The 27,356-nt window shown below is 39.4% G+C and overlaps 1 protein-coding gene across 12 annotated transcripts in view; it reads right to left on the bottom strand.

Annotated features, from left to right (window-relative positions):
• The window catches only part of TPK1 (thiamin pyrophosphokinase 1), a 351,344-nt gene that overhangs the window by 199,152 nt on the left and 124,836 nt on the right, over positions 1 to 27,356 (bottom strand). For 7 of the 12 annotated variants that reach the window (XM_045052941.1, XM_045052937.1, XM_045052935.1 and 4 more), the window contains one exon: positions 7,541 to 7,610. The exons of the other annotated variants lie outside the window; for them this stretch is intronic. In XM_045052941.1, coding sequence (XP_044908876.1) covers positions 7,541 to 7,610 — 70 coding nt within the window. The remainder of the gene's footprint in view (positions 1 to 7,540; positions 7,611 to 27,356) is intronic. 12 annotated transcript variants of the gene reach the window in all.

The raw sequence follows: 27,356 nt of genomic DNA on the forward strand, positions 1-27,356 counted from the left end.
AAAGTGGCAACAGATCTCAACTAAAAAGACAATTCTTAAGAATCAAGTCTATCAACTACCTTGAAGGAACAAACAAGATTGTTGGTGGGCCTATACAATGGAGCACCACTCAACAGTGAAATGGAACAAACTACTGATACAGTCACAAGCTCAATCTCAGAAGCATGTGATCAGTCACAAAAGTCAGATACAAAAGACAACAAGCTGAATGACTCCATTTATAGGACATTCCAGAAGGCTGCAGGAGCTAGGATACAGAAGTTGGGAACGGACGCAAAGGGACATGAGGGAACTTTTTGGGATGAGGGACATGTTCTGATCTTGATTGCTGGTAGATATACCTGTAGATTACTTCAAAGTTTGTTGAATTGTGTGCTTAAAATGGGTGGATTTTATTGTATGAAATTATACCTGAACAAAGCTGACTAAAAACAAACAAACAAAAAAAGGAATCAGAGAAGCTGAACACCATATTCCTTCATTTCAACAACAATATGAAAAGAGCTGGAAGCTATTCAGTTACCACAAGCAATGCACTAACCATGAAAGAATATTTACAGCTATTATCAAAACCTATATCATACACGCATTTAACTATTCTGTAATTCATCACATCATAGCTTTGAAGGGCCACCCTCCACCCTCTTGGCTTATCCAATTCTTGTATAACCAGCCCGAGTAAAACACTTCTTCATTATGATTTCACTGGGTACTCCAGAAGATCCTGATCTCTCCTTGAAATGTCGCAGATAGAGAAACTACAGCTCAAGGAAGTGGAATTACTTGGCCAAAGTCTCATAGTAATGAAGTCGTCAGATCAGATTTTGAATCCGGACCTCACTAAGGAGTCTGTGCCCTCTCACTTGACAGTTCCCAACGTGGAAATCCTGCTATTGCGGTGAATGGACAGAGAGGACAAAATTGTTCAAAGGTAATCCTATGGAAGCAGACAAGTCAATGCTTCCTTCAAGAGGATGTCTGATTCTTGCTGCCAGGTGCCTGGTTTAATGATAACGACAATGACTTTGGAGGATAATCTGTAACATCGGAACCTCTTATTATTCAGTTTATTTAAATCCCATTCTGAAGTTGGTTTAGCCAGGGCACAGTAAGCTTTAGAGTCAGGTCAGCTTTATTCCTACTTGATCGCTCAGAAAAGTGGTATTGATCTGCTGATAAGAAAGCTGCGAGAATATATAAGGCTAGGAAGTCTGAAATTCTATGTGTGAGAAAATTAATGGTCTGATGGGAGTAAGCAATCAAGAATGAACCCTCCTTTTCTGCGGGAGCCCCACAAGTTCCTCCTCAACCCACAACGTTAACAACTGTTTACGTGAAGGGTCATCTGTGTGATTTCAAGGAATTTTTACTGGATGCTGATTTTTAAATTCAACAGAGAGCAGCTCTTCACCATCTGAGCTAAGCTAGAATAATGTTCATATGATCATCTGTAGGATCTCCCATTCAGGATGCTGGATTCATCAATTATTCTGAGAAAACTAACCAGAAAACCATACCACCACACCCCATTTCAAGCCCTTACACACTAACGATACCAAAATCCACAGCTATCCCTTAGACAAGTACACAGATGAGTTTCAAAGACTCTATGTCCTTTAGAATCACAATTCAAAGAAATTATCACATTTAACATTAGATTCTTGTTGTTCTCAGAATACCAATGAATTTAAAAGCAAGGATCTTCATTTCATGATAAAAGACTCATTTAGATAGGGATTCGGATGCAATATAAAATATTCTGAAAATAGGTGGGATGTATTCTACATGTGATTTCAGACAAAACATGCAAAATCTTTCTAGATAGAAGGCACTCTGGTTTATACATGCTAATAAATAACTATCCAAAGTTTCTTCTGTAGCCCAGGCAGCAAGGAGAAAGGACAAAGGAGAAAACAGAGGAAACAGCTTGGCTAAAATGAGAAGTAAAAGACAAACCCTGATTCTCAAGGTCAGGAGTTTAGATTTTATCCAGGAGACATGAGAACCTCCCCTTCTCCCTACTAGTCAACACACACACACACACACACACACACACACACACACACACACACCCCACTCTGTGTCCCTAACCTTTTACACTCCAGTAGGATCCTCGGGATTATTTCTAATACGCCCATTCTGGATTAACTGTCCATTCTCTGTGTTTCTTTTGTCATAGAACCTATCGCACTGGACTAGAATTTTCTCATTATGTGCTTTATAATCTACATACTGCACACTAATTTCTTCTTTACTTGTATCACTCTAAGTTTTTTATGGGCAGGAATCATTTATTTATATATTCACAGTAACTATCAAAATATATAACCAGAGAAGTTATTCAACAAAAGTTTGAATGAATAAAATGAATGAATGAATCATAAGCTAGATGCTACATTCTTAATTCTGTCACTGGATTATATTTTTGAGGGATCCTGTCTCATTCAAAAGCTAATTTTATTCTTAACTACAATTTTATTTTATTTTTGATTACTTTACCTCAACTTTCTAATAGAATAAGGTCTACAAATGTTGACATCTCTTTAAAAGTATTTTTTTAAAGAATCATCAATATCAACTATTTTTTTCCGTACCGTCAAATAACTTTCGTGTGGCATTGATTTTGTGATTCTAGTTGGTCTCCATACCTCTCCTATTCTACTTGATTCCCTCACTTCTTCCACCTCCTACCATAATTAGTTGTGACCACAATTCTAAGAACCTATAGCAATGTTTCTTAATCCATTTTTTGGGTTCAAAGAGCTATCAATTCTATATCCTAAAAAAAAAAAAAAAAGGCCACACAGTCAAAATTCAATATATTCCCATTTTATAAAGGCCAGAGATAGGTAGAATGAATCTAACATTAATTAGGTCAGACAGTGTCCTATGAGGGGAGATGGCAATTGGGGGTTGGGAACATGAAGAAGGCCTCTGCAATGCTGCTAATACTCTATTTACTGATCTCAGTACTGTTCCTTCATGTGCTCCCCCGCTTTGTAAAAATTCATTGAGCTATATCATTATAGTCTGTGTACTTCTCTATATGTTTGTAATATTCCCTCTGGTGGAAAAGGTGGTAATTACTGCATAGTTAACAACTTTTCCACCCTTGGTTAGGAACTGATGAGAGGAGAAGTGGTTCTCTTAGGTTATCTGGGAAAGATGCAGACATAGCAATGACTGGGTATGGGAGGAGGGCCGAGGTTAACTCTTCCATAATCCTTACTGTTCACCTGGTACCCATAAATAACAATCTTTTCATATTCTTTGACGTGGACAATTTACACTTTCCTGATCTAATTTAACGTTAATAAAACTGTCACTAGAAAAACAAAACCCTCCAAAGTCTATCAACAAGGGGCAAGAAGCAAAATCGGCTTCATAAAATCCTCCTAGAAAATCTTATTCTGCCTCACTCGTATTTGTTTTTTCCTTTCGGCCTCCTGTGATTATTCTGACAAGGCTGAGCCTTACCATGCTGATTCAGATCAATGGTGGGTTTGACCTACTTGCCAGAAAGCAGGAGGTGGATGTTATGAGGCCACCATACGAGTTTTTAATCACAGACACCTATCAAAATATAGACATGTGACTTCATTATTAGGCTGAAGCTGCAGAAATGGGGGTATTGGCCCACACATCTAATATACCACCATAGTACCCCACATTTCTAAAAACAGATATCTGGGATTTGGAAAACAGTCAGTTAAGACTATGGGAACAAGGGTGTCTGGGTGGCTCAGTCAGTTAAGCGTCTGACTTCAGCTCAGGTCATGATCTCGCAGTTTGTGAGTTCGAGTCCCGCGTCAGTCTTGGAGCCTGCTTCGGATTCTGTCTCCCTCTCTCTCTGCCCCTCCCCTGCTCACGCTCTCATTCTGTCTCTTTCTCTCTTTCAAAAAGAAAATAAACATTAAAAAAAAAAGTATGGAAACAGAGTTATGGAATCACTATGTTGCATAATGAAAGTAATGTAACATTGTGGATCAACTATATTTCAGCAATAAAAAAAATATATAATATAGGGTATAATATACCACTCTCAATATTACATTGAAATCAGAAATCAGTGGGGATAGTTCAGATGATTTAAAAAATAAGGTTGGAGAAACTGGCTAACCAAATAAGATTTTTTTTTCCCTCAACTAAAGAAAAAAAAAAAAGTATGGGAGTACAAAGATTGGAGTCTTCTAAAATGTATTCCTCTTTAATCTCGAGTCCATAACCAAAGCTAAGACCCCACTGTCATGGGCAGTGCCCATCCTACAATTCCCTGACTGGGTCTTCAACCTGCCTCAGTCTGATGTCCAGACTGAGCACACCCCCAAGTCAGAACCTGCCAGTCCTCAGGGCAGAGGTAATCCGTTCACCTAAAATGTGAGGCTCAATCGAAGTCACTCAAAACCTTATGGGAAGAGAGAGCAGAGTGACTACAACAATATATTCATTTATCAACAAATATTTGTTGAATCTCTCATACTCCCACACATTCTCTAGGCACCACTGAGCTTCCATTCTGCAAGCTTATATTCACCTGAACAAGAAAAATTAGTCACATTTTCTGTCTTCCCAAAGAGCGGAACCAATAGGAAGACTCAATGTAACTCTTTACTACTTAGGAAGGAATAACAGATCTTTTTTTTGCCTCCTTTTTGTTTCTCTCAACCTCCTAACATATGCTCAAATCATCATGTATTATTTTCATAGCAATAAAAAACACTTCGGACTTCTTTATGAAAAGTCAACCCTGATAAACATGGAGTGGCCCCTCTCAGAGTTGAAACAAAGACCGACAAACATTTACAAAGATGGTGTAGACAGCTGAGTGCATTTGGTAAGGATCAGACATAAAGTCACTGCAGATGTTCGCTTCAGCTCTGTCCTTCCTCAGGATCTCTTCCTCCCCTTGCTCCTCTCTTGGTGTCTACATCAGTCTCCCTTCCTTCCATTTCAAATGTGTGAACAGCTCATTTTGTCCTCAGCTGGAGAAGATTCTCTACACATTCATGTTTTATTGCATAATTATAAGGTATTACATTGTAGATACGGCATTAAATAAACAAATACAAACCAACCAAGCAGTGGTCCACAAACCATACTCGGCTTTTCAAAACCTGTGTTTTCTCCTTTCTAACTCTGTTTTTCTGCTTTTCTGACAAAAATGTGAGAAAAAATAGGAATCACGTTTAGTCACCTATATCCAATTAGCATAACTGGTTATGGTTTGTATTTAATGAGATTTACTCTTAAGGATTCAATTCCCACATGGGGCAGTTAGTTTACTCAGCTCCCTATTAGACACTCTACCCAGGCCAGCCTTGTCCCTAAGTATCTGAGTATGAATCATTGCAAACACATTATTAAAATGAGAAAATAACAGAAAGTACATCTTATTATTGAACATCTTCATATACGGGCAAATGGTTCTTAGATAAAATCATGTAAATCTTTTTGGAAGTCTTCCATAAGATTACTGATAAATGTGTTAATATTAGAAATGATTATTTTGAAATCTGGGCAAAAATGATGATACTCACTCCACCACCCTGGTCACCTGTTTTGCTTTTAAATGTAAATGAAAGTTCACATTTCTCTCTCTTATTAGTGTGTTCTAATGTTCTCTCTCTTATGAGCGTCCAACCCAATCCAATAAAAGCGATCAGCAGGGAAATCTGTACTTTTTTCACAAGCAATCTAGATGGTTCTGATGGTCAGAGCAGAGTTGGGAAGCACTGTGTTACTATCTGTTCACAGCTCTGGTTCATGTAATTATGTTCATGAGCTACACCTACCCGTAGGGAAACAGCACTCAGTACCAGATCCCTCGCCAGCAAGCCGGCTACGGGCATGAAATGCAATCTCCAGGTCCTAATCTTGGCCTCCTGGGTATCATGCTCTTCCCTGAACCAACTGGCCCAGGCGCTTTTTAGAGTATTTTTCATACACTGTCCATGTCAGGTCTTAGGGAATATGGTCAGAGGAATCCATAAAGTTAAAGAATAAAGAACCATAAAGTGTTAAGAATTTAAATTGTTTCCTAGGCTGTCTCTACTGCCATAGTTCTTGATAATTCATCCGGGCCCTAGACATTAGTATGCCCCGTCTCAAAGGAAACATGCTTTCCTCCTGTAAGCAACGGGCTGCTTTCAAAAAGCAGCTCCAATAGAAGGCTGAAGTTAAAAATCCTGATGCCATAAAGATGTATTTTACCTCATTTCAAACTACATATATTTAATTCACACCTGCGATTTGTTGAATCATAATATTTTTATTTTATTTTTTGCAGCAAGGAGGTGATTTCTCAAACTATAAACATTTCAGTACATTTAATAACACATATGATAGAAGCGGAACTAAATTTCACAGCTAGTCTACTCATATCTGGACTATAAATTCTTATGTTTGCCAGGAGGTTGAACCATAAACATGTTGGCAATGAGCTGGATTTAAATTTGCTTTCATCAAACGTATTCCCTTGTCTAAAAATAGCTCATCATGCAAAGATCTGGGAAATCAGACAGTACAGATACCAAATCATTAAGAAGTAAGTTATTGGGGTGCCTGGGTGGCTCAGTCGGTTGAGCGTCTGACTTCAGCACAGGTCATGATTTCGCGGTCTGTGAGTGAGAGCCGCATGTCGGGCTCTGTGCTGACAGCTCAGAGCCTGACGCTTGCTTCTGATTCTGTGTCTCTCCATCTCTTGGCCCCTCCCCTGCTCGTGCTCTGTGTCTCTGTCTCTCAGTAACAAATAAACGTTAAAAAAATAAAAATAAAATAAAAATAAAAATAAACATTAAAAAAAGAAATAAGTAACTTATCTCCTAAAATATGTGGGTGCATAACTCAGAAGTAACGAAGTTAAATTATATTTAGCTTTACTTAACACTAATACAAAAGTCTTGCTTCTACAGCAGAATGTATCATTTGTTTACAAGGCCAGTTTTCATTCATTTAAACTGAATAACAACTCAAATAATCATTACTGGTTTTATTTTAGTCAATGTTCAAAGTCCCCCTAGATACAAATAGTTGATAATGCTACTTAATGAGACTTCTCAAGTAGCAAAGTGAGGGACTGTTAAATAATACGATTGGCCAGGGCACTTGGGTGGCTCAGTCAGTTTAGCGTCCAACTTCAGCTCAGGTCATGATCCCAGGGTTTGTGAGTCCCAGCCCCACATCAGGCTGTCTGCTCTCAGCACAGAGCCTATTTCAGACCCTCTGTCTCTCTCTCTCTCTGCCCCTCTCCCCCCTGTTCCACTCACGCATGTGCACGCTCTCTCTCTCTCAAAAATAAACTTTAAGCATAAATGAATACATGAATAAGCACATAAATAAATAACATGGTTGGCCTAGTTATTCTAAGAGATACATTCAAAACAAAGAAATAATATTAACATGGCGGAGCAGGTCTCTCACTGAGGTGGTTTTCTGTTCACTTCGAAGTAAAATTAATAGTCATCATTTACCAAGGAGAGAAGAAAACCAACCCAAGAATAGAATTAGTGGTATTTTTGACACTGACTAGAAGAAAGCATACCTTTCCCTCTCTCCTTCCGTGGTATCGTATAGGCGGTTAGCACCTCCATCAGCACAGGCTCTTAAAAGAGCTTCAAATAGAAAAAAACAAAGAGTATTTCAATATAAGAAGCTTAGAGCAGCACCACATAAATGATAAACATCACAAAGTAGGCACTCAGACATACACAATGTCAATGCTTCCTTCCCGCTTTGGACCTGTCACATTCAGCCCGTGACCTCTGTGCGACATACCGCAAGGGATCCTGCATAGCACACGGTCAAGTTAGACAGAATCACCTAAGACAGTGTTTCTTTTTTGCATCTTTTTAAATTCCTCCTATAAAATCAAAGGGGAGGAGTGTATTGGGCGTCTTCAATCTCTCTCAAAGCTTATTTTTCCTTCTTTACAAGAGAAGATAGGATTCATGCTCAACAGGAGACAACAGGACATAGTTGTCACTTTGTTCCCTTCCTCGATTAATTTTACAGATGTGTTCTATTGATGGCAGGTATGGGTTTCCATATGTTGTTGTGATATAACCATTTTCTTTTAAAAATAAAATCATAAACATAATGTCATAAGGCTGTTTTAAAATATTAAGTAACAATCGAGGTAATGTGTGCACACAGTAAAAATTATGAGATGGCACAAAAGTAAAATTCGGGAAATACCAAGACATTCGAGTAAGACTGGCTGTCTCTCCAGCCGGGACTTTTATGTCTTGCTTTCACTCTAGGATTTGGAGCTACTGAGCAGTTGTTCCTTGAAATTCTCTTAACCCAGGAACTACTATTTTCTTGTCATTACTGCTCTCATTTCCAATTTTCCCAGAAATGTTCAGTATCTTATCATCAGTTCCTTCTTTTCTTCTTTTTTAAATATTCTTGGGGTGCCTTGGTGGCTCAATCGGTTAAGCGTCTGACTTCGGCTCAGGTTATGATCTCACAGTTCGTGGGTTTGAGCCCTGCGTCGGGCTCTGTGCTGACAGCTCAGAGCCTGGAGCCTGCTTTGGACTCTGACTCCCTCTCTCTCTGCTCCTCCCTGCTCATGCTCTCTGTCTCTCAAAAAATAAATAAACTTAAAAATTTTTATAAATAGATAGATAGATAGATAGATAGATAATAATTCTTTACCAAAAGGTTTCAGACAAATTTTATTTTTTATCCTGGGCAAGGACAGTGAATGCGGATATGTCCAAGATTCCAATTCCTCATCTCGAACAAACCAAAGCTTGTCTCTGTCCCCACACAGCTGTTAAAACCAAAGTCACTAGGGCCACAAAGATCAGCAAAGACCCTAGGCACCAGCACCTTCAGAAGAAACACTACTCTTTGGAGCTACTGCATCATTTTCTGGCACTTACAAAATCCCCTTCCCTTCTCATTTTACCAATTATTGACAATATATATTTCCTTAGGAGGAAGGACACCCAAATTCAAATAAGCCACAAACATAACTTCAAGAAGATCACAGAATATTCTGCACATTTTCTAAATATCAAAACCCCAAAGTTCAAAACCATCAAAAACTACACTGGGTCTCATATATAAAACACGGCATACAACAATTGAATAGGAAGACAGAAGAGACTGATTAAAATAGAGACAGATGGTAAACTATCAGTAATTACCCTCTGAGTACATAAAACAATTATCTTTATACAAAATTAACATATATTAAATCTTTTTATATAAAAAGGGATTCACCCAACTAATAAGGAAATCTAAGAAATAGTTTTGCAGTGGCTAAGGATTAGCAAATAGAGTGAATTGTCAACTTCACAGCATAGTATTTGTCAAGGATCGGTTGAATTCAACATTCATACTTGTTATGTTCCAGGCCACAAACAGAATAATAAGGTGAGTAACCAACACAGTTAATACCCCAGGCTCACAATTTGGCAGAAGAAAGAGAGACTGAAGCAAATGTACAGGATGCATTATAGATTCTCAGGGAACTATAATAAAGGCAACAAAATGTAATGGGAAGACAAGGAAGGGAGAAGGAAGTTTCAGTGAACAACTCAGAACAACTGCTTATCAATAAATCTAGTTCAGGGAAGATTAGTGTTACTTTCACAATCCCAAAACTTTCTCTAATTTCTGTTACTTCTTATGCCTAAATTCACATTCACATTTTTAGAGCAGTTTATGAAAAGAGAAATATTTAGATCATAGGAAGCAAATGTGTCCGTATCTACTCCTGTTTAAAATTTTTTTAACGTTGGGGCGCCTGGGTGGCTCAGTGGGTCAAGCGTCTGACTTTGGCTCAGGTCATGTTCTCGCGGTCCGTGGGTTCGAGCCCCGCATCGGGCTCTGTGCTGACAGCTCAGAGCCTGGAGCCTGTTTCAGATTCTGTGTCTCCCTCTTTCTCTGACCCTCCCCTGTTCATGCTCTCTGTCTCAAAAATAAATAAATGTTAAAACAATTTTTTTTTAATTTTTTTAACGTTTTTATTTATTTTTATTATTATTTTTTTTTGAGAGAGAGAGAGACAGAGCAAGAGAGGGGGAGGAGCAGAAAGAAAGGGAGACACAGAATCCGAAGCAGGCTCCAGGCTCTGAGATGTCAGCACAGAGCCTGACATGGGGCTCGAACTCACAGACCGTGAGATCATGACCTAAGCCAAAGTCCGACGCTTGACCCACTGAGCCACCCAGGCGCCCCTATTCCTGTTTTAAATGGCAAAGGAAGCTAAAATAACCCTGAGAAATTCTATAGACTCTTCTCTCATTACCTTTAAGTTGCAAGCGGGGGTATAATCCACCTGAAAGGAAAAACAAGTTCCCATCTGGCCCTAAAACAGTTTTGTTTTTAATAAAGTTTGACCAAAAAAAGATGTATTCTACCTTTTTAGAATTTTAGTAATAAAATGTTTTGGCTGGTTTGAAATACTTTCCACATATGTACATAAAGTGGCATTTGAAAAACAAAATATTTCAAGCATAAAGAATGTTGGCATAAATTCAGAGAGGATGTGGAAAAAAGTTACAAATATACCTGTTAATGAAAGTAGCAAACTACAAGACCCAGAAGTAGAAGGTACTCTTACGTATTTTTTTATAAGTCATAATGAATCAGCTTCAAAAACCTGTTCACTCCATCATTTAAACTGTTCCAAACCAGAACAAAATACAGGTTAGTCCATGACTTATCTCTTAATGTGAAATTTTCATTGGCATATACAGCTGAAGTTGTGTACATTTGTGAAATATTGTAACTTCAATGATTGGGCAATTATTTACTATGCATTGGGTTAATATACAACTAAAAACTACACCAGTAAAATCATTACATTATCTTTATATATCAGTACTACCAGTAAGTATATTAAACGTGTAAGTCGCATAACGTGAGTTAATGTTACTGTCAGAAAATGAAGAGCTCCATTCAAAAGCAGAGGTTAATCGGCTATTTCATTGATTTCTGTTGAATAAAGTTGGACAGAAATAATGTGACTTTCTCAAAAGGAGGCTATTAAATTTGTTCTAAGTATTAAAATGGAAAAATAAAATAAAACCAAAGAAGAATTTTGCAGTTTCAGCTGAAGTCAAAGACTTCAAAGACTATCAAAGGTTTCAACTCTAATCTAGATCCGTCACTTATTAGCCCTCTAACTTCAAGCTAATCCCAAGCCTGCTGATTCCAATGTAAAATAAAAAATTACAATATATATTTTGCCAAATTCACAGAATTTTCAGGGGAGACAACGTGGAACTAGAAGGAAGCAGCAGAGGGAAGCATTCTCTCACATTCTGTTGAGGACACTACAACTCTGAAGGACAGTTTGGGAGAGTAATAAAAATTTAAATGTGCATCCCTTTGATCCAGAAATTCTACGTAGCCTATAAAAACACCTGCCCAAATTCACAAAGGCATATACACAGGGATATTCATTGTGATATGATGTGTAATCATGAAAACCTACCAGCAAACTTAACCGGTCATCAGTCGAATAGGGGTAAGATACATCATAACCATAGTAGAGAACCATGAAAAAAAGGTAGCTCTTATATGTATTTGTGTGCTCTTATCAGATACATTGTTATTTAAAACTTTAAATAGGGCGCCTGAGTGGCTCAGTTGGTTGAGCGTCTGACTTTGGCTCGGGTCATGATCTTGCGGTCTGTGAGTTCAAGCCCCGCGTCGGGCTCTGTGCTGATGGCTCAGAGCCTGGAGCCTGCTTCGGATTCTGTATCTCCCTCTCTCTCTGACCCTCCCCCGCTCATGCTCTGTCTCTCTCTCTCTCTGTCAAAAATAAATAAAACATTAAAAAAAATTAAAAAATAAATAAATAAAACTTTAAATAACCCTTGGTCAAATCTTCCTTGCAATAGCGACTGAGAGAATGTGTAAGGGTATAACAAATCCAAGAAAACAAAGAGGCAAAAGTTACGTTACCAAGAATGTTTATCAAGTAATCAGTACTCAGTTGATAAGATGCACTGCAGAACGGATGCTAACATACACCCCTGAGGAAACTCCTAACAACCAGCAGAGGATAAAACCCCCGGGGGAACTGATGGCTTTTGTGGCCACCTGCATCCCACACATGGAGTGACCAGAACATTTCAAAGTCATTCCTAGGACATGACTAGACCTTCACTACTTCTGTTATCAAACAAACTTTAGGATCTGTCTTGTACCCTTCCTTAAAGCTAAGAACACTTAGTGCTGAGTAAAGCCTATCATGTGTTACTAGTGCGTTAATTCAAACACAAGACCACCTCTGTATCCCACAGACCCAAACCCTTTAACAGTGATTATTAGTGAGGAATGGGTATGGCATCATGGAGAAGACTTGTTTTTTCACTCTTTACGTTAAACATTGTGCTGTTAAAAATATCTGCACAAAAGAATTTGAATCATAGTGTAATTTTAATTTTAAAAAATCAGCAGTAGGAACTAAAAGGGGAAATACACATAAAGTAATGTACAATTCCAGATCTAACCCCATTGTTAGAAGGAATCAAATATTTGGTCAGACTTTGTCAGGACTGAATTGCAGATGCCTACAGTTGATCTAGAGGAAAGAGAAGGTCCGAATCTTCTTTAGAAGTCTTACTGTATCCCTAGGGAGCTAAGTAACTCTAATTACCGAAATCCTGTTTCTTCCCAGCACAGGTCCTAACTCCTAGTACCCCAAGGATTCAATTAGCCTTTGCGTACGTGAAACCAATCTAATCCGTCAATACTACTGGTTTAAGCCAGGATTCTTTCCCTGCCTGACACAGCCATCCATGAGTTCATCTAGCTACGGCAGAGAAAGTATGTCCCTTCTGGATGAGACTCAGCAACAGTCCACTAATACAAAATCGCTGAGAACCACCGTGAGCACATTCACAACTACACTGATGCCAGCAGAAGGTTCACTATCAGGCACTACAGAGAAGAGTGTTGTTTGGTTTGTTTTATTGTGGTAAGAACGCTTCACAGGAGATCTACCCTCTTAAAAGCTTAGGTAAGCAACACAGTCTCATTAACTAGAGGTGCAGTGTCGTGTAACAGATCTCTAGAACTTGATGGTGTTGCATAACTGAAACCTTAGATCCCTGGAATAACAACTCTTCATTTGTTCCTTCCCTCAGCCCCCCGCAACCACCGTCCTATTCTCGGCTACATGCTTGACTATTTTAGCTGCCTCACACAAGGGGTCCGGGCAGTACTTTTCCTTCTGTGGCTGGCTTTTTCCACTTCGCTTAATGTCCTTCAGGCTCATCCAGGTTTTCACGTATTGCAAGATTTTCTTCCTTTTAAAAAATTTCTTATTTCGGGGGGACCCCGGTCACCCATTTCTCCCATCTCACTCCCGCCACCTCTGGCAGCCACCTATTTGTTCTGTGCATCTATCAGATGGTAGTGGTGTTATTTTGGGGGTTTTGGTTCTTTGCAAGATACATAGCCTGCAAATTATTTTCTCCTATTCTGTAGGCTGCGTTTTCACCCTGTTGTTGTCTCCGCACTAAAGCTTTCTGGTTTGATGTAATCCCAATTATCTTATTTTGCTTTTGTTGCCTGTGCTCTTAAGCATCATATCCATGAAATCATTGCAAAGCCAATGTCGGACGTTTTTCCTTATGTTTTCTTCTGTAAGTTTTACAGTTTGGGGTTTTACATTTAACTCTTTAATCCATTTTGCATTGAAAATAAGTGTTTTTAACCAACTTTTATCATGAGAGACTATACTTAGCAATTATTTACATGTCGTACTTAAATCAGCCAAGAAGTTCTGGATGATTTAATTCTTCCAGAAATATCTCTTGCTTAAAAACATTTATTTAGGGGCGCCTGGGTGGCTCAGTCGGTTAAGCGTCCAACTTCAGCTCAGGTCATGATCTCACAGTCTGTGGGTTCAAGCCCCGCGTCGAGCTCTGTGCTGACAGCTCAGAGCCTGGAGCCTGTTTCAGATTCTGTGTCTCCCTCTTTCTCTGACCCTCCCTGTTCATGCTCTCTCTCTCTCTCAAAAATAAATGAATGTTAAAAAAAAATAAAATAAAAAAATAAAAACATTTATTTCACCTACAGTTATTCTCTGCCAGTATTAAAAACTCAACCATATAATGAAGCCTAGTAAGAAACAGATTCTGTATGAGGATTCACAGAAGCTTTTCTTTAGTGAACTATTACCTTTAAGCTCTTTTAGGTATTATCCACGTTTGGCATTTCTTAAACACTTCATAAAAAAAAAAAAACAGAACATCTGTTTAAGATATTTCTGTTATTTAAAAGAGAGTTAAAGGAACTTCCTTGGAGATCTTTCATATGTGGGGGTGTTGAATATATTGATGATCTCTGATAAAAGGAAAAACACATATTAAGATACAATCATCTACATATAAAATGATAGTTAATGATTTTTACATTTATACAACTTTAAGCACAAGATACTGCTTACAGTGGTACTTCTGCAAAAGAGGACAGGATTAGGAAAAAGATTGGTTTTTGTACTTTCAGTCATAGGGGACATTAAATCTATACCCAAACCCAGATATGAGATACGGCCCAATCTATGCCAATCACCTTCAATCCATTCAAAAATAATGACACTGTAAAAGACTTGCCACATTCCCTTTCCTACTGCCCTGCAACCAGAGAGACTCTGACCTGACCTTGAGAAGGCTGGGTCTATGATCTATCAAATCAACACAGAGAATGAAGTCAGCATAGTAAAGTAAAGCTAGGCCAAGAGCACTGTTTGGGTCCCACAGCCATAGCAAGGGCCAGGCACTAGCCTTTTCAATTATATGAACTCTAAACGCCCTTTTCGGGCTCAGGCCAAGTACACTTGAAACAGGAAGAGCCCTAACTAATACAAATCTTAATTTCTGTTTCAAAGACACTGAATCTTCCTTCTATCAGGTGGAGAAGACTACTTTTCAGGTCTCCAATCTGTGATGGACCAAGCCCTTAAGAGGAGAGGCATATTTCTTTAGAGACTATATAGTAAAAATAGGCAGACTATCACCAGCACAGCCTTGATTATGATGCAAAGCAGTTAGTTCATGCACAGGATTAACAGAGACAGATAAGCATGCTTTTCCTATCAAGACATGATTTCATGTGGAAACACCTTCATTCAGAGGATGTCACAGAAATATATGCTCTGAGAGAGATAGCAACAATTTACTTTGCTCACAGACGTACTGAAATGCGTAATTATTTGCTGTTTAGATAACTCAGTTTTAGAGAAAAGGTTTTATAGTATATTTATGTACAATTAAGAAGGCTCATATTATTTGTAATATCCTACAAACAGTAAGTGGCATACTCTTTAAATTTTAGTCAAGTCAGTAGTACAGAATTTTCCTTATTTCAAATAAAAACCAAGTGCTTATATTGAGCATCTATAGGCACAGTGCTGTACTAGTCCTAATGATCTGGGTTCATGCCACATAATTAAGATTTTTATTACCAATAGGTAAGTGTTGCAGTATAAATTCTTTAATCCTTTCTCTCTGCCACCTTCTATCTCCCCGCCTCCTAGTTATACAGCATGCAGCTGAAGGGTGACATTTGGTTATCCTTGATGCAATTTATAAAGTCTAAAATCAGGTACCCCTTAACACTGAGTGATACCAAATACTTCATTACTAAATAAAAAAAATCTTAAAAACAGCCAACTATCAAACTGTCTGCTTATCCTGAAGTACCCTCATAATGTGTAAAAAACGCAAAGCATGAAGCAGCACAGAAAAAGATGGTCTTATATATGTGAAGCTAGCATAGGCATGTCTGTACAAATGTGTCTTGTTAAAAACAAGGATGAGTCCATCCTCAATCATCACATCTTTACTAAAGGTTGGCCATTCTTTAGGGCCAAGGTAGAAAATACACATGCTTTATCTATGGTGAGTAAAACAACATACAACAGAGCTTTGTTGATGTTGTTGTAACAGCACAACACTCGCTCAGCACTGGCACTATTCACATTCTAAACTTCTGTTGCGAGGGGGTCGCTTAGCACAGTAGAACGCTTACCAGCATCCTTGGCCTCTACGCGCTAACTGCCAACAGCACCCCCAAGTTGATGATGCCAAATGTCCCCTCCAGGGCAAAATTACTCCCAGTCGAGAACCAGTGCCTTAACCAGAGGACCGCTTACGTTTCCGCAGCCTGCCCACAATCCCACGACATCCAGCAGTAAAGCAGATTTCGCCGCCATTCTCTCAACTTCCAAATTAAAAGCAAGACTATCAACAAATAAAAATACAAGCGAGACTATTACCCAGAAACTACATTCTACCTAGCTACCAAAGTCAGGTGAACTAACAAAGCAACTTATGTCCAAACTCAATCGACTGCCTTCTTGTCTCTCCCAGATGCAAATCTACCTACCGTCTTAACCTCTATTTTAGCATTCTGAACCTTCAGTAAGCTCTCTCATATGTTCTCTGCACATATTGGGTATTTGTGATATTCTGGGTAATCTTCTAATCATGACCCCACACCGCATATGTGCCTCATACTCATTTGAGTCCCCATGACTAAATCATTTCCACTAGTCACAGAAGTTGAAGTTAGGTCCTTTTGATGGTCTTCTGGGGAACTGCTGGGTAGTTCACATCTCCCAAGTCAGATAAGAACAACCACTGCACAGATGTCACCATGGATGGTGACATGAAAAGTGACCACTTCTATTAGCTCTGTTCACTTCCTGATATACAAAGACTGGTAAGATGGCAGTGACGAAATGAGGAGATGTGGCAAATCTGTGCCAAGGAGTAAAAATAACGAAATGCCTACAAGTATTAAGAAGAGTTGAGATAGAAAGGGAGAACAACGCTGAGTGGGGGCTGCACCACGTAGCGAAAATAAAAGCCTTTAAATAAAAATCACTTTGTTGATGCAAATGCGTAACATAATAAAAGGCAGAGAGATTTGGAACCGATACTCATCCTTTGCCAGTTTCTTTGGTACCAGAATTCCTTCACCTCTCCTTTTTTTTATGAATCACTGCGAACAGACCTCATAGCTTATATACAAGACATATTTCAAATAAGAGATTCATTGGCGCATATATCACAAGTGAGGTCAAAATCAGATGTTTGTTACACAAGTGATATATTTGCCCTTTTTTGTAGATAAAGAAACGCACCTACAGATCATGTCTGTACTGTTGCCAGTACCTCTGACATCTTTATAAAAATATTCCAACACTATTTATTTAGTGAGAGTTTCTCGCAAACTAAACTCTTAAACAATCATCATGAAACCTAAGTAGCAATAATAGGTTAACTTCAGTAATTGGGCCTTTATTCAAAATAATTAGAAACAGAGAAATAAGTACATGTTATTATTACCAAATAAAGTAAGAATTCCACATAATCTTCGAACTTGACTATGCTCTTTTTCTAAGTGAGCACAGTTATAAGCTAATGCTCCTTCCTGCTTAGGGGGAAGAAAAGTAGAGGTAGGAGAGCTATTTGAAGGCTATGAGTAGAAAAAAGAGAGAAGAACTAGGGACCGTACTTCTAGAAAAAGAAGGAAAGAAGAGGAATCACTGCGTTTAGGTTAAAAGCAAGAAGTGACTACCCAAAAACTCCTTAGGCCAAGAGTCACCACCACATGGGACAAAGTGCAAAGATCTAAGTGCTTCCAGAAGATGGATGAGTGCTTTATTAACTACCACATTTCTTAGTTTGTAAGCTGTCTCAGAGCACTGTTAGAGAGAAATTCATCTTAATCTTTAAAGCATGATTTATCAGATATGAGAAGGCTTATTTTTAAAGTAATTAAACAAAGGCCAGTTGCTTTGGCCTTTTGTCAGGTACAGGAATAGCCGCTGAAGAGATGAAGGTGAGAGGTAGTCAAAGACCACATTAAGCAGGTTGTGGCCTAGACTAGAGTTTAAGCATAAAGGGAAGTCATTAAGGGCTTGTGTGAGAGTTTTCTATTCTAGCTTACAGAGGAAAGATCATTTTTTCTATGTTGGGAACAGGTTAGAGAGAGAAAAGAGTGGAAGTAATGGAATGAGTTGGGAATGAAGAGGGTGGCTTAGACCAGGAGGGCAGCATTTAAGGCAGGAAGAAATGAATGTACCTCAAGATATATTCAGGAAGTGGAAGGGACTGTGGGCTGAGAAACTGCCTGGGGGGGGGGCAGTGCAAAAGGAACCAGAGATGACCTTTAGCTTCCATCTTGAGCAACTGACCAAACATTGCCCAACTGCTTCGATATCCTGCAAAGTTGAGAGCAGCCATTCTCTTGTTCCCCTTACGCCTACTCTCTCCTAGCCACCCTCCGGCCTGACGCGGTACCTCGCACACGCGGGTGTTTGTTAAGCGCCTGTTGAACCCAACTGCACCACAGCCAAAACATCTTTGAATGGCTCCGGCTATCCTAGATTTCAAAAAGTACTTTCCACCTTAACTCAAGAGGCTACAAAAGGTCCTGCGGGACACTGAATTTATTGGGTATTTTCCTATCGGGATCTGGATTAAAATTCTAGCCTGAAATATAGAACAAAGTTCAGTTACAGAATGCACTTTTGTACATCAAAATGATACTTCTCCACCTGGGCACCCTTTTTCAGCAAGGGATTGGAATAATTCACATGAAGTGCACCAAGAAAAATATCCCTAGCCTTTTTAATCTGAAATCCTTACTTTCAAAAAAATATATACTACAGATAAAATCCTCTGAACGTATGGAAGGCATCTTATAAATTGAGAACGATTTAAAATACAGCAAAGAGGGGCGCCTGGGTGGCGCAGTTAAGCGTCCGACTTCAGCCAGGTCACGATCTCGCGGTCCGTGAGTTCGAGCCCCGCGTCAGGCTCTGGGCTGATGGCTCAGAGCCTGGAGCCTGTTTCTGATTCTGTGTCTCCCTCTCTCTCTGCCCCTCCCCCGTTCATGCTCTGTCTTTCTCTGTCCCAAAAAAATAAATAAACGTTGAAAAAAAAATTTTTTTTTAAATAAAATACAGCAAAGAGTAAGAGAACACCTCTGTCCCCTCCACCTAAAACCGCCAAGTGTTTCCACCCAGCACTCTGTGCCACCTAAGAAACTGTGGGAGTTTATATTCCCTAGATACCTCTCCAATGCCCCAACCTACCTCCATGCCCCTTACCGTTATTCTGGATAGAGGGCTTAGGGTTTTGTGTTTTGTTCTGTTTTGTTTTTTTTAAACTTTCTCATAGCATGCATTAGCATCAACGAGCCACATGCAATATTATGTGACATGTGTTATCTTTAATTGTTGCGTTCCAAACCTTGTTTTGGTCATTTGACATTATATACTTGAGGGCTCCATTTAGAAATAAAAATCTAGATTGGGGCGCCTGGGTGGCTCAGTGGGTTAAGCACCCTCTTCAGCTTAGGTCACGATCTCGCCATCCGTGAGTTTGAGCTCTGCCTCGGGCTCTGTTCTGACAGCTCAGAGCCTGGAGCCTGTTTCAGATTCTGTCTCCCTCTCTGCCCCTCCCCTGCTCGCACTCTCTCTCTCTCTTTCAAAAATAAATAAACATTAAAAAAATTCCTTTTAAAGAAATAAAACTCTAGATTCACTTAACTACTGTACAGAGTTTAGGAATGTGTCAAAAACATTGATATGATCAATAGATGTTTAGGTGGTTTACAGATTTTTACTATTTAAAACAAATGTTACAATTATCATTTACATGCCTCCCTGTGCACAAATGAAACATTTTCTCAATGGTACATACATAAATGGATACTTAGCAGGTCATAGAATATGCACATTAATTATTTTACTACACAATTTTGAACTGTTATCCCACATTGACTTTATCACTTTATGTCAAGTGAAATTGTATTTTTTAAGTAGCAAACGGAAGCAGATGCATTACCCACCATTTGTATTAAATAGGTGTGCACAGGACTTGAGTAAGAATTTGAGTATGGGAGCACCTGGGTGGCTCAGTCAGTTAAGGGTCCAACTCTTGATTTCGGCTCAGGTCATGATTTCATGGTTCGTGAGTTTGAGCCCCACATCAGGCCCTGAACTATCACTGCTTGGGATTCTCTCCCTCTCTCTCTCTCTCTGCCCCTCTCCTGTTCATGCTCTTTCTCTTTCTCTCAAAATAAATAAACTAAAAAAAAAAAAAAAGATTTTGATTATGACTACTGGAAAGCAGCTTCATCCACCGGTAAAAGTGAAAGGTGCTGATGGTCCAATGCTTTGGATCAGGGTCTGTCGGCTGGAAACTAGATGGTGGATAGAGACTGACCACCTTCTTAATTCCCTCACCCCACTGTCTTCTGCAATAAATCCTCAGCGACTTACCTCTATGAAGGCTGCCCCACTACCCTACCTGATCACTGGACACAGGATCTTTCTAGCCACGCGTGCCTCAGTTATCCTAACAGGAGGTACTGATACTATTCGGGAAGACGTCGATCTGCATAACCCTCCCAGTATCTTTTATTCATTCATCTGTAGGCACGTACTGAATGAGCACCAACTGTGGCCAGCAGTATGGCCAACAAAAGCAGACGTGGTTCCAACTGTCAAGAACAGTCTAGAGCTATACAATATGGTAGCCACTAGCCACCTGGGTACGCGAGCATCTGAAGTGCAGCTAGGCTCACGGGAGACGTGCCCCAGTGTCAAACACCAGATTTTGAAGACTCAGTACAAAAGAATATAAAACGTCTCAATAATTTTATATCGGCTTTATGTTGAAATCATACTCTGAATGTATTGTGTTAAATATGCACAACAGCATTACAATAACTACTTTCTCCTGCTTCTTTTTACTCTAACATGAATACAAGCAAATGGAAATTTTTACTTGTGGCTCACATTATATTGACCAGCACTGGCTAAGAAGGTATGAGACGGGAAACCTGGCTGGCTCAGTCAGAAGAGCACGCAACTCTTCATCTTAGGGTTGTGAGTCAGAGCCCCACGTTGGGTGTAGAGATTACTCAAATAAGTAACTAAAAACTTATTTAAGAAAAAAGGAGGAGGAGGAAGAGGAAGAGGAGGAAGAGGAGGAGAAGGAGGAGGAGGAGGAAAAGGAGAAAAAAAGAAGGCGGCATGAGAGATTAAGTAGAACACAGAGAGGTAGACTAAGTTCAAAACTCTATGGGAGCAGGCAGAAAGGACAAAGTCAATTCAGCTTTAGGTTTAAAAGAAAGCAAACCACAGGAACTGAGACCACAGATAATAAAAAAATGTTTTATTATTTTATTTGAAAAATAGGAGTTAGCTAGATGTAAAGAGAGGAAGGGAATGAAATCATTCCAGGGAGACGCCCAGAATAGAGAGTGAACCAAAACTAGTCCTATCAGCAGACACTAGGCTAGACTGATTAGCCACATTACCCCTTGTAACCCTGTGCAAGATCAGTATTTTTCATTTAAAATAACAATAACCGAGGTGCTTGGGTGGCTCAGTCGGTTGAGTATCCGACCCTTGATTTCGGCTCTGGTCATGATCCCAGGGTGGTGGGATCAAGTCCTGCACTGGGCTCCATGCTGTGCATGGAGCGTGCTTGGGATCCCCTCTCCTCTGCCCCTCTCCCCAACTTGCACGTACAGAAAAAAAGCAAAATAAAACAAAAACGACTTAAAAATATTTTTAAAATAATAATAACTGTCTTGTTGTATTATTTCTTCCCTAAAGACGGCAACTTTTAGATAACTGAAGCACAACTTCATACAGGAAATAAGTGTTAACCCATTATTTACCTCACAGTACCAATTACTTATTTTTGTACTATCAGAATCAAAGAAATCTAAAGGGTAAGCAGGGTGTAAATAACATCCATGCTAAGGGAATACGGTACCCAGAATAGAACGTATCACCAACCACGGCGTATCCCAACCTATTATATCCCAGAGGAAGATGAAGAAGACTTTACACCTTGAGGCTTTTATACAAGTCTTGGCTCAAAATCACATGAGAACAGTACGATCTTCATATCACAGCAATGAAGGCGGTGCAAAAGTAGAATGTGATCAACTTGGTGAATGACGCAGTTACACAATGAGAAGAAAGCCTTTTATTTATTCTAGTTCTATCTCAAACACCAAGCACCACTGAAAACACTTTTATTAATGAGTGAAAATAAAAACAAAAGCCAATGGAAATGTAAAAGAGAACAAAAATACGAATGCCGACATTCGTTGTTGGAGGATAGTTTCTCACAGGACTTTAAAAAGAATTAATTTCAACAGCTGGAAATTGCGTCCAGCTCCTGTGAAAGAAACACTGCCATTGCTGTTTGTAAACATGATGAATGGAGAGCAGCTTGCAAGCATGATGGATAAAACATAAATATTTCATTATGCAAAATGTGTTTCATTGTTGGGTTTGTAAATCTGAAACAAGTGTTAAGTGCTGCACGACAGCACATGCTGGTGTTTTCATGGACTGGCAGGGCTTCCTTCTTTCTTCCCTCTCTCTTCTCTTTTTTGGCTGCAGTGCTTGCAAATAACTTTTGGTATTCGATAGAAACTAAAATAACTCTCTCCTGTTCTAACCATGGTTCTAACCATGCATTTTTTTCCCTCTCTTTGCTCCTTGGAACATAAACAATGCCACTAAGTAGAATTCAGTAATAGGAAACCAGGGCCTCCAGATGGGATAGCAGGCAAATAAAAGTTACTCCCCTTCTTCTTAAAAGACGTATTCAGGGGCGCCTGGGTGGCGCAGTCGGTTAAGCGTCCGACTTCAGCCACGTCACGATCTCGCGGTCCGTGAGTTCGAGCCCCGCGTCGGGCTCTGGGCTGATGGCTCGGAGCCTGGAGCCTGTTTCCGATTCTGTGTCTCCCTCTCTCTCTGCCCCTCCCCCGTTCATGCTCTGTCTCTCTCTGTCCCAAAAATAAATAAAAAAACGTTGAAAAAAAATTAAAAAAAAAAGACGTATTCAACTTGTTTTAATAATCCATGGGATGCGCAACATCATGAGTGCACAAGGAAGTACAACAGAGCCCAGTGAAATGAATGGGGGTGGAAATATTGATCCCTACAATACAGTTAATAAATGCAATACCAACATGTGCCCTCAATGTTCACAGTACTGTGATGTCCCTCTTGTTCAGAGTTAACCCATCTGGGAACCCCCCCCCCCCATCGACAGTGAAATCTGGTGCTCCAGAAAAGTAATCAACAACCAGAAGAAACATCACCAGGAAATAAAAGAAGGAACGGAAAGAGCCAAGAGGCCAAATCCTAAATGGGACTTTCCAGAAGGCTTTTGTTAACTGAAACAAATTTACCGGAAGACTAAAAGATAACAGAAGACCATGGGGGAGGGAAAGGGAAGAAAAAAAAAGTTAGAGAGGGAGGGAGCCAAACCATAGGAGACTCTTAAAAACTGAGAACAAACGTTGATGGGGGGTGGGAGGGAGGGGGGGGGGGATGGGCACTGAGAATGGCACCTGTTGGGATGAGCACTCGGTGTTGCATGGGAACCAATGTGACAATAAATTTCATATAAAAAATAAAAATTAAAAAAAAGACTAAAAGAAAAAAATATTTTGAAGATGAGTGCCTTAAGACAGTGGAGGAGTCTCTGTTCTCTCTCCATCCCAAAACAGCCAAATGAAAAAAACATAGGTCAAACCGGGGAACATCTGTCACCCAATCACAGTGTGTGTGAAAAGGCCACCAGAGGCAGTGAACTCAAACAGGGGATGGAAAGGTACTGAGAAGAGGTCTTTGACTAAAGATTCAGATACAAAAGCAGTGTAGACAGAAAACACGGTCGCTGAGATAAGGTGGAGAAAAATAGAAAAAACTGAAGTGGGAGCAGCTTTGTGGCTGCCCCTCGGCCAGCAGTGAGTCAAGGTCAGTGTCAGAAAGCCCTTCACTGTGCCTGAGGAGCAATCTCTGCTTACCCTTGCCCTCCCAGCTCCCACATAACCCAGTTTCAAGCCAATTCCTTCGAAGACCAGGAACAAAAGAACTGGACCAAGAAGTCACAGGAGAGAGGGGGAAGGACAGAGAGAGAAAAACAGGAGGGAAGCAAGCAGGAAGAGGCAGTAAGAAGTCAACGGGAGAAACAGAGGATGGAGAGTCACCAGAAATACACTGCCACCAAGCGAATGAAAATCGTGACCGGAAATACCACCGTGGTTCAAAGAACTTAATGAAAAAGTAAGAAACATTCCAAGAAGAGATAAAAGAACTCTGGAAACACAGAATTATGATGATGATGAATTGTGAGAAAGATGAATTATGAGCCTAAAGAGTTCACCGAGGAAATTAACTCTCAACACTAAGTTGTTTGAGGCAGAGTAAGCATCACGGAGTAAACCACACGTTAGATAAAATTGAGAAATGAGCAAAATTAAATGGAAACAACGAAATTAGCGATCAAAAGAAAATGAGAAATGGAAGATTAAGAAAAAAATGGCACATGTATAAACTACTCACCTAGGAGAACACAGAACAAATCAAAGACCAATTGTCCAGATCTACAGGGAGACTTAAACCTATGGATTGAGGGGCACAGGCATGCCGAGAAAAACCAATGCACACTGATGTTGAGTCAAGTCCAATGAAAATTGCTGTACTTACAGATAAAAGTCCAACTGTATTCTCAAGTCAGGGGGGGAAGTCTCACTAGCCTCAGACTTCCCTCCAGAAACATTCAATATACTTGAGGAACTGAAAGGATCCCAATCAAGTCCTTAGTAAATGAAAGTGTATCCAGTCACACTGTGTAAGTTTAAAGGAAACTAATACTCATCCTGAAACATTTTAAATCCATGAAATTTCATTCCCATTGACGTTTCTCGAAAACGCTACTACTAGAAAAAAAGCCTCAACTTAGCACACACATTTATGGAAACAGTATGACTGACTGCCTCTCACACCAAAGCCTTTGCTGTTACACCTCTTCCTGCAGCATCCCTCTCATGGGCCCACTCAGCCACCTGCCTCCCTCCCTCCCAACCCCTCTGCCTCCCTCCCAGCCAGTCTCCCTCCTTCCATCCCACCTGCCCCATCTCCCTGCCCCCTCTCTGCCATCCTGCCTCCTTCCCTGTCTCCCTCCCTGCCACCTCACACACCAAGGTCCCTCTTTCCTTCCATGAAGAATTCACTCATGCATCATATCTTCCTTAAAATCTTTTCTGATGTCATTTGTCTGTACTTCTCTCTCCATTTCTAATGAAATACCCAACGGTGTGCTATAAATACTGTATCTAAAATAAAGTAACTCCAGAAGACTGAAAATGGGCAAAGGCATACTTTGTAAGTGAAAACAAAAAGAAAGCAATGGTCATGCATCAGTATTGGAAGGATCTTATTCGCCTTTCTCAATCCAAGAAGCTGAAGGACATTAAAAAATAACGAGTAAGGCACAATTAAGTGAAGTATATCAAATGCTGTGATCTGAATATAGATCTTTTCCACTGTCCATACAAAATTCACAAAAATTAGCTATATATCCAGGCCACAAAGAAAAGGTTAAATTCCTAATAAGAAAAGCAAGACAAATAACACTCCATGATCACTGTAATAAAAATGGGAACCAACTGTAAAATAAAAAAAGAAAAGAAACCTAATCTCTCTTTGGAAATCTTTCATTCTTAAGTCAAAAGGGAGGAATTGAAGAGGGAAGGTGGGTACACAGGTATATTAAAATGAACTGCTGATCTGGGAAAAAGAGGGGATCTTTATTAACCTCATCAAGAACATAAAAAGGAGCCACTTAAAAGATATGGTATTCAATAGATGAACGTAGTGTTACCGTCCAGTTAAGGACCACTAAATCGTAAACCACTGCTATTGTATTTAGCAGCTAAGATTCGAGTTCAAAAAAACTGGTTTTACTCTAGGTAACATAGCTAATAAATGGCAGGAATGGGGCTCAACCCCGCTCTCCTATGCCATAACCATGAAATCCTATGAAACCTCCTATGCTTTGTTCCCCTACTGGTTATATGCTTCACATGGTCAACTAAAGTTACTAAGCTCAAGTGTATTTTCACTAGACCAAAGACATCATTAACAGAAACACCCTTGTTCTACATACCACCAGGAAAGAAAAAAAAATTATACTAATTAAACAATGACACAATATTTTCACGCAGAAACCACTATACTTTATTTTAAAAGGTTTTTAGGGGCGCCGGCTGGCTCGGTGGGAGGAGTGTGCTGCTGTTGAACTTGGCATCATGAGTTCAAGCCTCACGTTGGAGGGTGTTGAGATTGCTTCAACAAATAAACTTTAAAAAACTAAAAGGTTTTTCAGACTAGATTTTAAATAAATATCACTCAAGTGCTTTAATTAAAAGAAAAGAGCAAAACAAACTGGATGTGACTTTACAAAAATATTTGTTTCACAAACATAAACAAACCTAAATTACTCTACTGCAGGCAACTTCAATCTTGGGAAGATCCTCAATTATTTGTTCCACAAGCATATATCTATTAAATAATTTACTATTAATGACTGAATAACTTCATCAAGCAAGAATATTTCCTGTGACTTAATAAATGTATGATAATGGGCAGATAGAAATATACTGTTTCATTGCAAATTTCATAATATTTCTTCCCCCTATTTTACAATATTATGTCAGAATTCAGATGACTCAGACACTGTAAATATATCCTACCGGCAGCCAAGTACAGAGTCTGTGCAGGTGAAGCAAATTTAGTATGTGTCAGCAATCACAAACCCACCAAAGTTGATCTTTGGTGAATCCATGGTCAAATGGTGCTCAGCAAACTTGCCTCGTGAGAAGCATCCAGGGAACAAGATAGAAATGATGACTCCCTGGGCCTCCCCTGTAGATTATGATGCACTGTTTCAAGGGAGAGCCTTGGAGTCACATGCCATGGGTAAAATTTATCAGTAGACAAAACAGAGGAACATTGTTACATAGAATATGTAAAATCTCAGAATATATAATTCAAGAGAACACTGGTCGTGAAAGAAAAAGACTTTTTTTTGTTTGTTTTAAATAAAGGCCTTTTAAATTCATTACAAAATAAAACACACATACACAGATTTTGTTTTTTATGTGCCTGAAAGCCTTATAATATACATGTATATTCAGATTCCACTTGAGGACTCTAAATAATTGAAGAAAGCTACCCAGAAAAAGAACACATCTTGAAATGTGGAGAAAGAGAACTATTTGACACACTCATCAACATTTTTCAACTGGGATGCACCAATTTATAAGTAAATTTGCCCTGTCCTTATTGTAACTGCAAACTGTATCCTCAACATATGAAAATTTTATTCTGATCATGAAAGCAAAATATTTATCTATTTTACATCATACTTAAAAAACTCGAAGTTCTACTGGTAAGGCCTACAGTCTGGATTTGTCTAACAGAATTCTAGGTGAAGATGGAAACGTCTGACATCTACGATGATCACCTCTGAGCAGCACATCTGTGTCTA

Source organism: Felis catus, chromosome A2 (assembly GCF_018350175.1).
Source record: "Felis catus isolate Fca126 chromosome A2, F.catus_Fca126_mat1.0, whole genome shotgun sequence".
Taxonomy (NCBI): domain Eukaryota; kingdom Metazoa; phylum Chordata; class Mammalia; order Carnivora; family Felidae; genus Felis; species Felis catus.